At 41.0% G+C, this 13,080-nt stretch overlaps 1 protein-coding gene across 2 annotated transcripts; it reads left to right on the top strand.

Moving 5' to 3' along the window:
• Positions 1 to 51: 51 nt before the first annotated feature.
• Positions 52 to 11,054, top strand: fxyd6 (FXYD domain containing ion transport regulator 6). Of its 2 annotated transcripts, none has more exons than XM_029516889.1 (8): positions 52 to 240; positions 6,793 to 6,846; positions 7,350 to 7,373; positions 8,070 to 8,105; positions 8,401 to 8,475; positions 8,694 to 8,730; positions 8,834 to 8,883; positions 9,819 to 11,054. In XM_029516889.1, the coding sequence occupies exons 2-8, from the start codon at positions 6,798 to 6,800 to the stop codon at positions 9,854 to 9,856; spliced, it is 309 nt and encodes a 102-aa protein (XP_029372749.1). In that variant the 5' UTR covers positions 52 to 240; positions 6,793 to 6,797; the 3' UTR covers positions 9,857 to 11,054. The 2 variants fall into 2 exon arrangements, with proteins under 2 accessions (XP_029372749.1, XP_029372750.1); XM_029516890.1 differs by having other exon boundaries at positions 8,817 to 8,883.
• The last annotated feature ends 2,026 nt before the right edge of the window (positions 11,055 to 13,080 follow it).

The following is a 13,080-nucleotide window of genomic DNA, read 5'->3' as shown; positions in this document are numbered from 1 at the left end:
GTGTAAGAGGGAGAGGGGGAGAGAGAGAGAGAGAGAGAGAGAGAGAGGGAGACACGGGGACTGAATCAACGGTCACTCCAGGAGTCACACTCTTATCCATCACTTGTATTTTTTCCCAGGACAAGCAGGTGTGAAGAAAACAGATGAGAATATTTGGATGAAAAAGCTTGTGAAAGAAGCTGGTTGAATTGTCTGAGTGGATATTCATTAGGTGGCCAAAGGGTCCGCAGAAACAACAAGGTAAGTTGATAAAGAGCGCGCGGGTGATGTGTGTCGATGCTGCTGTTATTTTCTGAGAAATCATAGTAGGGATGAAGCACAAAACCCACGTTTATTCGGACCAAAATAATTGGTGTAGTCGGGGATTTTCACGGAATCACTCGTCCTGGGTGAAATGATTTAACGCCAGATGCAGACGGATGAGGTGTGAGGCTGTTCCTGCAGGAATAGCGTTCGCAGCCGGGCTACTTGTTATTTCTCACTGAAGATGAGGGTGTGTCTGCTCCTCCCGATCGCTGGAGAAGGTTTACAACGACCAGTGGGGTGTGAAATATCACAGCCGTGTGTGTGTCAACTGTTTTTACATTTATTTTTATTTATTTATTTTTTAAATTAGAATTATTTTTAATGGTTTGTTGCTTTCGTAATCCACAGGTTGAGGGCGCACAATGTGGGCGGATGCACAGATCTCCCATCAGAGGCCTCAATAGGTGGATCTATACGCAATGAGCCCAAACAGCCAGAGTCACTGATATCCTACCTGGCCGTGCTCTCTCACCACGGCGGAGAGGTTATGAACGCGTTATTCAGGTCGGCCTTTGTTCGCTTGTCGCGCCTAAATTCACCGGCACTGTCCCGTTTCGCTGGCGGTTGTTTAGAGGTGGAAGCGGACCACACCCAGTCCTCCGGATCCGGTCTGGACTCTGCTCGTCCTGTTTTCAACACAGACCTCTCAGATGGAGACAGTTACCATAGAGATAACTGGACACTGGTGAACGACGCACATTGTTGTCATGGTGATGTAACATTACAACGACTGATGCAGGGAGGGGGGCAAATGTTGTTTTGTTTGTTTGTTTGTTTTTTTCCACAGAGACCTGTGGTGACTTATTTGTCTGCCCAACATTTTTAATATGGGGCTGATGTTTTCTACTGAAACTGAGAATTAGTGTTTAGTTTGTTCTTGCATAAAAAAGGTTAGACAGAAATGGCACAATGACAGAGATCCCCTTCTCATTCAAAACATTGTATTTATGGAACCGCAGGAATCCTAAATAAACACAAAGCTGCAGTGAAGCTGCACCTCATGCAAGCATGCACATGTAAAAACACACGCTAACTTGGAGTGGGAGTCTGTTTGGATGTAGTCGGTCTTTGTTTCTCAGTGGACAGTGTCACTCTAATCTATTGTGACTCTTACATTTGCTGGACATTGTAATGCCAAAGATTAGATTATTTTTTGATGTCTCACTGAGCTCTTTCTGCCCCGTATCAAGGCCTTCTTTGTCATCATCATTGCTTTACTCACTGATTAATCTTAATCTTTGCCTCCCCATAACTTCATCTTGCCTCACAGTTCAATGAATTTTATACTGAATGGCCTTCGTCTCTCCTCTCCCTTCACACATTGTCTCATTTCTATGCTCTTCACCTGTTCTCACTGATTAGACAGCATTGTCCTCCCCTGCCCATCTCCTATTTTCACTGTCTTGCTGCCTGCCCTTTCCGTGTCACCACATTTCAACCCCGCACTGCAAAGAGAAATGGTCACCCTGTCTGCCCTTCTTGTGTCCTCTCCTCCAAGACAAATGAGTGCCTGGTACTGGAACTTGATATTTCCAAACAATAGTGCAGATATGGTAGGATGAAGAAAGATGAAGATAAAACTACTCAGGTGCTGTTTGTCCTAGCCGTGGAGAGAAAGGCTGGCACTGAATAGACAATTGATACATCACACTGGGCAGTGCCATTCTGCCAAGTACGCTATAGAGTTCTCAGAGGATGAGCATGTGACGGTTAAAAATACTACCCATCACAAAGGTTCATATTACAAACAAAGCTGAAGAGATATTTTTAATAGTGACTTCTTTGTTTCTGTAAGGGTTGAAGGTATTGGTTCAAAGAGTCTAGGCATATAGACGTGTTGGAAGAGGTCAGTGAGCTTCCCTCCTTATAGACTTTGTGCATTGAGCATCCCGACAGGCTTGTGGATATCACTCTCGTTCAGTCTGGGGCAGCACGCTCAGTGGCTCTGGTATTATGTCCCAGCAGGCAGGAGACTGAAAACGCTGTGGTCGGGATGAGAGGGGCCACTAACTACACTGGCAGTATTGCTTGTTGATTAGTAGACATTGGGAAGGGAGGAGTGTGAGGAAGCTGTGCTCACCATATGCCATATGGGCTGAGTTTGGAAGCCGTGCAGTTCCTAAGTCAGTCATCTTCTCCTGCATCCCACAGTCAATATTAAATAAATTTTTTTAAGTTTTGATTTGTTTTGCAACAGGCTGCGTCCCTTGTCTTTAAAAAATAGGGGCAGGTGTTGTGGCGTGAATGGTCTTTAACCCCAGAATGTCTTTGGTCCCTTTAAAATCAGCGGTCATGGGCAGAGGTGGACAGAGTACACAACTTCACTACTTGAGTAAAAGTGCAGATACTCCTTGTCAAATATTACTCCAACACAAGTAAAAGTAGCTAAGTCAAAATATTACTTAAGTAAAAGTACAAAAGTATTTGCTTAAAAAATACCTCAGTAAAAGTATAAAATAAATGCCTAAGGAAATACAGGAAAGGAAAGTAGCTTTACTGTCATTATACACTGATGTGATTCTGCTACAGATGTGTATAGCTCAAAAATACCTTCAGTTAAAGAGGCCCTAAAGAACCGGTCTGTGGAGGGATCCGGTCCAGTCTCTGTCTCTGGAGGGGTTTGGTCCAGTCCAGAGGTCTCCAACTCCGGTCCTGGAGGGACACTGTCCTGCTCCAACACACCTGATTCAAATGATCAGCTCATCATCAAGCTCTGCTGAAGTCTGATCGGGAGTCACTCATCTGAATCAGGAAACATCCAGGACCGGCTTTAGAGACCTCTGGTCCAGTCTCTCTTCTGAACAAAACATATTCTATATGGACACAATAAACACAGACTCCGGGGGGTCTGGTTAACCTTGATTAACAGACTGTCCTGTGTGCTCCATGTCGAGTTCTTCCTCTGCCTCATTTTAATGATCGTACTTCTTGTCATATATTCAGGATGACGGCAGAAATGGAGGCGAGAATTAGTGAGTTAGAGTCGCGGCTCCGCATTTTAGCTAGCTGAGCTTATGCTAGTGTAGCTAGCTATAAAAACAGTCTTTTTCACTTTAGCTTGGCTATTATTTATAATAAAAAAGTAAATAAATAATAAAATATTGTGCCTGTATTTGAACTCGGATGTAAATCAAAAATACAGATGGAGGATGCTGATCTACTGATTTTTTTCTGAAGTTTAAACTTGAGCAGCATGGTGGTTCGCGCTGCCGCCCTGCAATAAGGAGCTTGTAGGTTCAGTTCCCAGTAGGGGCAGATGGTCAATTGGTGAAGAGTGACTGGGCTGTAGCAAGGAAAAGTATACCGATGGTACACAGGACCAGAACAGAGAGAGGTGGTTTGATTTCTGGTGAGGGCAGAACAAGGCTAGGTTAATTGGTCATGAGTAATGGACTGTAACCATTAAAACACTGTACTCAGGTAAATTTACTTTGTTACTGTCCATCCCTGGTTATAGGCCATTTCACCCTGAACATTTCCTGTCATATCTATGCTTTTAACAAGTCTCCTAGTGAGACATGCCATAATACCTCTCTACCCATCAGCCACCGGCAGCTCCATCTCTCTTCCACAGCCTGCCTCTCTATTCGTCGCTTCCTCATGGACCCTATTTACTCTGCCGGGTCAGGCAGAGTAAAATTTCTTATAGGTAACTGTTTGGTAAAGTTTTTTTTTTTTTTGTGTTTGGGCACTTGTTTCTCATGGAGGATGTTGATAGAAAAGACTTATAGAAGCTGCCCCCATCTTTCGAGTTTTCTTCTTTCCTGTCACCTTTCTCCATTCATCCCACATCATCTCAGATATATAGAAGTTTTCACACCAGCTGGGGGGGAGGAAGAAAACTGTCCCAGTAGACTGTGAGATAAGGTTTCAGATATGGATAATATTTCACATTCATTCATCTTCAATCACTTTTCCGTTTCCGGGTCACGAGGGGTGCTGGAGCCAATCCCAGCTCACACTGGGGGAGGGCGGGGTCATCCTGGGAAGGTCACCAGACGATCACAGGGCCAACACACAGAAACAGAGAGAGAGACAGACGAGACCAACAACCACTCACACTCACACCTATGGACAATTTAGAGTCACCATTTTACCTAAACGTGATGTCTTTGGACAGTGGGAGGAAAGCCACACAGGCACGAGGTGAACATGCAAACTCCACACAGAAAGGCTCCGGGCCGGGAACCAAACCCGCAACCTAACCTAACTGACAACCACCATGCTGCAGCGCTGCCCCACGCTTTCATATAGCCAAGAGAATTTTCTAAAATTCCATTGCACAGTCAGAAGTCAGAAGCATGAGCCAGATTTGCAATAAACTGATTAAACCTTATGAAGTCCAAATTATTGTGAATTAAAATAAATAAAATAAATAAACACGTTATAAGTTCATCCAGTGAAACAGCATTTTAGTAACTGAATAGAGCTGTAACTGCTCTAAAATCTCAGTAAAAGACAAATTATTGTGTGTTTGCGTGTTTTGACTCCAGAATAAGTAGCAGCAGGGAGATACCACATATAGAAGAGAGACAGAGCTGTAGATTATAAAGGACACACCTGCCTCTCGTGAATGATTTCCCTGCCAGCTGTTTGAGCTTGATCAGCGTTCATTACTTTTACTGAACTGAATGTTAGTGATGTGCAGATTGGGGACAATCATCAGTTATCTCCTCCGATGTGAAAATAAAGATGTCTCCTTCCAAATGGACAGACGTAACAGATGTGCCTCAAAAGACTGTTGTCTATTGTCATATGTCATCATTCGTAACCGCATCGATGTATGTGCCACTCTAAAACCTACACTGCACACTTTCATCTGTAGTATTTATATTATAACATTTCATATTTCAGTAAATACATCTGAGTACTGAAGAAGAGAACTGCAAACCTAAACAGATCATGACTCCCTGGTGACTGAGCTACATTTTGAAAAACAAAAAATGTCCCACTTATCCCACCTGTTCAACCTAAAATAGGTCAATTCTCCTCTCAAGGGTGGACCTCATGAGTTTAAAGGGTGCCGTGGGCTTTTTATCTGTGATGCTCATCTTGTGTCCTATTATATATATACTATATACTATAAATCATGAATGTGTTGCTCAGCTCTTTATGAGGACTACCAAATGAAATATATTGACCGCCAACCTAGGAACAGCAGTTGGGTAGGAATGCCATTGTGGATATGATTTGCTAATGACTGTAACTGAATCTGTTCATTGAAGTGCATTATTTCCTGTACTGCTGGTGCAGCTGAAGGGGTGATGGACGTTAATGGAAGCAGGGAGTCAGACATCCAGTCACTGTGATAGTTGGGAATGGCCAAAGGAATGGAAGCGGACAGGCGAGCAGTCAGATGGCTCTCAAACGTGGCATATTAGGTGTCACTTGGGTAAAATGTTTGGACCTTTCATGACTTTCTGTAAAGAGTGTGTGTTGTAAAACACATTGGTCACTTTCTTTTATTTCATTGTGTAGCTTTGACTTGCTTCAAACATCGCTCTTAATACACCCCGCTTGCTTGTTTTTATGGTTCCTGAAGGCTGATGTCTAATATATTGTGAAATGTGGAATTAAACCATTTGTAAATATTGATTTATGCCGTGGTGTTGTCACCAGGTCTGTATGGTGAGCACTCTGGTCTCTTTATTTAGATGTCAGAAAGAAAAAGCTGGAGATCTGACCTTTCAAACCTGTCACTGTGGTAGATCTACAAATGTGAGGACTTGACCTTGACCTTTTATTGTTCTAACTAAACTGTGAGTCCTTTGTTTAGACATGACTTGGTAAAAAAAATAATAATAAAGGAATTCATTGCAAAACTTAAATCAAGTAAAATTTGACTTGTTGCTGATTGTGAAGAAATAGTTCAGGTCACCAAAAACAAAAATTTCATTGCAAACCACTGAATATCCACATGCCACCAAGACAAAAAATGTCAGGGCCAATGAAGTAATTTAGGATTCAGTTTAAAAGCAAAAATGTGCAATACCAATACAAAAGTTTGGCAGAAACTTGGATAGTTGATTTCAAAGCAAAGTGGGGAACGACTGACTGAGTTGGGAATACAGACATTTTGTAGGAGGCACAGTTGGCTGTGCAAATTGAATAGCCTATCCTCTGTGAAAATAGGCCAAGGTTGTGTGATGTCCACAGGGAGACTGGAGTAATCTCTGCCAGGAAAGGAGAACATGTATGCAGTCTCTGAACATGGATTGTTACGCAAGATAAAAGCTCACCACAGGCCTTTTGCACAAACTCCAGGGGGTTTGGATATAGCCAGTGCTGTGTGATGGGATTCTCTCCTGACAAACCACTCACTTTATGTCTACGTAGTCTGTTCAGTGTGTGTTGTGTGTCTCTAAACGGTTATTGTGTATGCCCCAAATTGTCAGGATGCATGAGTGAATAAGTAACGCAGCTTATAAAACACTCACATTTGTTCCTTCTCTCTCACCCTCCCTGTTTCTTACTCTGTGTCAACAGTTGCCATGGAAACTATTTTACTCTTCTTCTCTTCACTCCTGGTGTGTGTGGCTGGTAAGTGCACCCCTACTCACCAAAAACACACACACACACACACACACACACACACACACACATGCATGCACACATGCATGTGCACCAATTGTCCATGGGGAGGCAGTGTGATATTCCATCAAAAGGCTCCACTGGGGTGAGACGGGGAGTAAAACACCAATTATGACTTCCAGACAGTGTTTGGCTTTCAGACACTGCTTGTGTCACCGAGTGTGGTGTTTGTGTGTGTGCTGTATAATTAAATGTATGACATAAACACATGCTCACACAGTTACACAGTACAAATAGATGATGTGTTGCTGTGCTATGAGTTTTCTTTTTATGACTTTGGAGTTTTTGCTAGGTTAAATATAAAGAGGAATCTTTGATATACAAATAGACACACTGTTGGACTTTCTTTTATATTTTCTCTCATGGTTTCTTAGCTAATTTCCTGTTTCCCCTCTTTCCTTTCTCCTTTCTCCCTCTGGCTCAAACCACTTCTGCTCTTGGTTGCCTCTCAGCTGTAACGGACCCCAGCACGCAGGGTGAGGGCCCTTGATGTAATCTCTAACATCTCTGTACCAGCAGCCACACAGATGGGCTTATTGGTTTTCAGATCACACCAGATCCTTATGGATTACTCCTCTGCAGTGAACAGTGGCAGATACATGGATTAAGTCCAAGAATGATCGGACCCAACTGTCGTTGGTTTGAAAGAGAGTTTTATAGAGTGAAATCAAGACTAAAGAAATATGAGTGGTTGGAGATCTATAAATAATTCTAATGCGCAGAGCTAACAAGCTAATGTAAGAATGCCAAATTTGGATAATTCTGGAAAACCGCTGATTATGACCAGCATCAACATTTTTTCACAATACATTTATACTAACATCAAACCTGGCCAAGGCAAAACGTAGGTAAAAATGTAAGGGATGTGCAGTAAATATTTTTAGACCACAGTGAAGATAAGTCATCCATAACACTTCAAGGCCATTATTCAAGGCACACAGGCCAATTAAAAGTTGGCACCAGCATATAGACCCTAGTTAGTAGTTGTTTGAAGAGGAACTAGGAATTTTAAGCCAATACCGATGGAAAACACATAAAGAGTTTGGTTTAGACGTGCTCTATGTGTACAGTGCCTTGATGCCATTTTGTTGTGATTTAGTGCTATATAAATACATTAGATTTGATCTGAAATGACAAGTCCTTTGTTCTAAATATGCTCTTATGTTTTGCAGATGACAATGAAAAAGCTGAAAACCCATTTGTTTATGGTAAGTTTAGGAAAGTCGTTAGTTTCTGCACACACCGCTGTAAAAACTGACTCTCTCACACAAAGATATTTTTAGTTGCCATTCATTCATTCATCCATCCTCTACTGCTTATGGAGCAGGAGCTGATCCCAGCTCACATTGGGAGAACATGCAAACTCCACACAGAAAGGCCCCAGACTTGGGAATGGGAACCGTGACCTTCTCGTTGTGAGGCAACAGCGCTAACCTCTAGGTCACTGTGCTGCCCTTTTAGTCACCTTATTGTTTACATTTCTTTCTCCTCTGACTCGTGCAGACTATGAGAGTCTCAGGATTGGAGGATTGACATTAGCAGTGGTTCTGTTCCTACTGGGCATTCTTCTTATCCTCAGTAAGTTAACTGTGTGTGTGTGTGTGTGTACCATTTCATTAATGAATTCTTGTTGCATTCCCACACTGCATTTTTGCATTATCTTCTTTCTACACTGTATATTTATGCAAATAATTTTTTAATCATAGTGTATCACTAAACTTTGAGCAGTGATAACAAAGGGAACACATCTTATTTAACCTTAGGCTAACACAGAGAACGATTGGTTATGTTTGCAGGTCGGCGATGTCGCTGCAATGTCAACCAAAAGCCCAGGTATGTCAGGGTTCCTCTCTGATTGAACACTTGGTTTTGTTAGGCTGTATTTATCATGCTATATAATTTGGTTACCATGACAACAGCTGGACGTTCTTCTCAGGGCCCCAGGTGATGAGGAAGCACAGGAGGGGAACCTGATTGTCTCCAAGGGTAAGATGAACATTTTAACATTTTAACTGTCAGCCCTGTCATCTCTGGCTCACCACCTGACAGTTTCACTTCATGGCATACAACAAATTTTTCACACAATAATATTTGGCCGTCTCTAGATTATTGTTAAAATTAGGTCACCATGGCAGTTATGGCAGTGTCAAGCATTTGAAATTAAACAGTCTTTACTCGCCTGTACATTTCACAGCAGAAGATGAAAATTATGTTTCATCTCTGGGTTGAGTTTTCTGACTGTGTAGCCCATGCCAAACCCTTTTTTATGGAAACCTATTGAACATGTGAACGTCACCAGTAACCAGTAATTTATGCCATGCACTGGTCTTGCGTCATGTCTAATGTCTGAAGGGTTCAATATTACCAATCTGATCAAATTCATCATTAAATGAAAGGCCTTTGAATTGGTTTGCAATGTTATTGACTCTAAAACAGAATTCACTGAGCCTCAGCACTCACTCATACAGGGCTTTCAAATCATTTTGAGGATGTGTTGATATCCTTGTCAACAAAGAGAGTTTTCAAACAGCTCCTGAATGCAGCTGCAGTCACATAAAGCTGGTAGGATGTTGGGTGTCACCAAACTCTATTAAGCTTCTTTGCACTATGAGTTTCATTGATTTTGTTGGGAAGGCAGTACTGGAGAAGTTCACCTGGCATATGTAGACACTGCTATATTACATTTTGAAAACAACTTTGATTAACAAAGAAGTTAAAGGTAAGATACACATAAGACTTCAATACAGTGAAAACAAAAAGGACGCACATTTAAAATTTGTATAGTTTTAAAAGGGACATGAAATGAAAGGACTTTATACAACTAAGAAGTATTTAGTACATTATTTATGATGAATATTCAAATGCATTAAGTGTTGAAATAACTATTATTTATTTAACCCCGTGTCCTTGACCTCTTTCAGCTGCGCTGGCTGCCAAAGAGACTCCAGTAGAGAACTGAGGCAACTCCATCACACTGGACTGCCTTCTGAAGTGATGATCACATTTCATATGGAGCCACTATAACAATGAAGAAGTAAATGGTTATTATAACTGGTTATATGACAGGGGAGGAGGGGAGGATTACGTTTAGAGGTATAGTATGTATATAAACCTGAAGACAAACCAATAGCCTGCTCTGTTGTGATTCCTCCAGTCTCTCAGTTTTCCTGTCTGTCTCTGTGCCTTTCTGTGACAGTCTCAGTGCAATATTCTCACAGCTTGTCCTATCTTTGTAGCAACTTCGACACGATTGTTGCTTAAGCCACTGGAAATTTTAAATGTTGTGTGGTTTGATGTTTTTTGTTTTGTACTTGCCTTATAGTTTTAGGATTTGTCAATTTGTTGTTTATGAACATTTTTTCATGTTTGCCTCATCTGGAATATAACATATATCCATGTATACAGGGATAAGTTAAGGTATACGTTTGAATATTGTTCATTTAGGTCTATGCTTGGATGGTTGAGTGTGTTTGTGTACACGATATACACACATACATATTCTGTATAAGCATGATTGTATGTGCATCATGAGTACATGTGTATCTCTACATGTAAATGTGATAAGCCTTATATTAGACAATCTCAACTGCCAGAGCTCTCTGAGCACATTAATGGTTTGCAGGTACCTGCATGAGCTCCTCCACTGCAGTGTGTTCATGTTTGTAGTTGAGGGAGGTCCTGCATCAGCTGTCTCACTGCCGTCCTCCTAACACATCCACTCCACTGCTCCGTCATTGGCTCCGCCAGGATTAACTAGTCTCCAGAAGACTATTATTCATTTCCCCACACACACACTAGTGGCACAAATCTGTGAAGCCAGGTCCTCCTTAGATTTTGGTTTGTGTTTGTTACTCTTCAATTCCTTCCCGAGTTTCTATTGTGAAACTGTTCACATGTAGAACATTTCTGAAACACAGAGACTATTTTGGTGCTGAGGTTTAAATTTAAAATTTGTATTATTTGTATGACTACATTAATAGCCTAATGAAAACCAAACTAGCAAGAAAACAAATGAACAATCCCTGTTGTGAAGTTCCTGTCAGTTAAAGCTTTACCAATCTTACTTCTGAGTCTACTTGTTTTTACGTCATATGCTTTTTGTGTAAAAAATATGTTCATACAATGCATGAAACCTTGTTGTGAAGCAAATTGGTGTGTTTTTGGCATAAATAAATGGAAAGATGTCCAAACACACAAAATAGTTTCCCTGTCTTCATTTATATGAAAACCAAATTTAAATGTACAGTGTGCATTTTTTCAGTTTTCTTAGTCTAGTGCATCAGATTTCTAAAGCAGCCCTACATAAGCCCTTCTATTTAGTTTATCAATGTCACTCAAGGTTAAAAGCTGCTCATTGGACTGTTAAACAACACTAGGAAGGGAATTTCACACCAGATCTTTCTGCTATGATTCCAAAGGTTGGCAGCTTCTCTTCACAGCCATCAGAGTATATAATTTAATAGTAAATGTGTAACAGAGTAGTTGTGGGTGTGGAGCGGTGATTTGTGTGTCAGTGTCTGTGTGTTTGCGTGTGTGTGGCAGACGGTGGATCTGTGGGGTTGGAGATTGGTCTGCACCTGCCCCTGACGTAGATGGCCCCACACGCACAGACAGACACACACACTCCAGCATAGTGGTAAGACAGTCTTCAGCAGGTCCGGTGAGTACAAACCAGATTTTTACTAGCAATTGTTTACAGAAAATGCACAGGCCATAAAATCAGCTGGATCGAAACTGGCAGACCTGTTGCAGTAGAATAGGACAAAGTTTCTCATAATTACAGTGCTATGCTGAAATTCTTTGTTTTAATTTGTTATGAATTGTCTTAATTTATATATATATAAAAAAGTGTGGTTTTATGTTTAAAGAGATTGAGAAGTAATTATATGCATTCTAGATATGTAAATAGAAAAAGTCCCCCTGCTTTTTGCACCAACAAACATGGTGCAAATAACACACGCTGTAAAAAAGCTAATTTAGGGGACGGACAGCACTCACGTGGTAATGTTCTTTTTCATTGCTCCCCACTACAATAATCTAATTGCAGTGAAGCACCACCTGCACTTGAGGGGTGATTATTTGCCAAAATCATTTGGGTATCAATTCTACATTACTAGGCAGGTATCACCACAGCTACTCTTTCTTCCTCCATCTATATCCTCTATCAGACTGCGCAGGGTTCAAGGTTAATGAATATTGGAGCTGTAATATATTAATGAATAACTGTCTGGTATGCCCTTGTGCTCAGTAGCGTGGTGAAAACGCCCAGTCACATAACGAATTAAAGCACTGAAGTCCACATTTCACAGTGGCATACTTTAACGGAATGGACACAGCAAGGGAAATTTTTAGTCTGTTAATTTGTGTAAATTAATGATTATAGGTGAAGAGATTTAGATCAAATGGAGAGCTTGTCTGTGTGTGTGTGTGTGTGTGTGCATGAAGGATGTAGTGGGGGAAAGAGGATCAATACTGCCATTAGCCTCTTAAAGTTCTCAGTGGAGATCAAGGCAATCACTTTACCATTAAGACTGCAAAAGGCAACCTGGAGAAGCAATTTGTCAGGACATATAGAGTTTCTGATCCTTTCAGCTGCCTCTCATTTAAACTGAATAAGCTGATTAAAATGAGCCTCTACAAATATCCAACTTTATTAAATTAGACTGTCAAATAAACCAAAAAATGCAGCAGACTTTGAGCTCATAATAATGGTGTTCAAATACCAGGCCTAATGGTGAATACTTGTATATAACAACATGATGTTGGTCAGATTATTTAAAAACTGCAGACATAGATGGATCAAGCAGATGGCAGCTGGTGATCTCACTGTTAACTGTCTGTATTATGTCCCTCCAGCTTTGTCAACTGAGCATAAAAGGCAACATGTCATCTCCTAAAGGTGAGTTGGACAGCAGCTGAACTGCAGGGACATATGACAAAGCCACCAAACAGGACACCACAAAAAAACAAACAAACAAATAAACAACAAAACAGCAATGTGCTATTCGTGTACCAGATAACACAGAGTTGATTTATATTGAGTACAATACAAATGCTGTGGAACTTCAAAGGCTATGTTTCCTTTAACAGCTTGACAGAAAGATAAAATGCAACCACAGAGTGTCATCGCACCATCTCACATTTCAGCATGCTGTTGGTTGTGATACTCTACATGTTGGTGTT

This window comes from Echeneis naucrates, chromosome 13, assembly GCF_900963305.1.
Source record: "Echeneis naucrates chromosome 13, fEcheNa1.1, whole genome shotgun sequence".
NCBI lineage: Eukaryota > Metazoa > Chordata > Actinopteri > Carangiformes > Echeneidae > Echeneis > Echeneis naucrates.
This window is presented reverse-complemented; position numbering and strand designations above follow the sequence as displayed.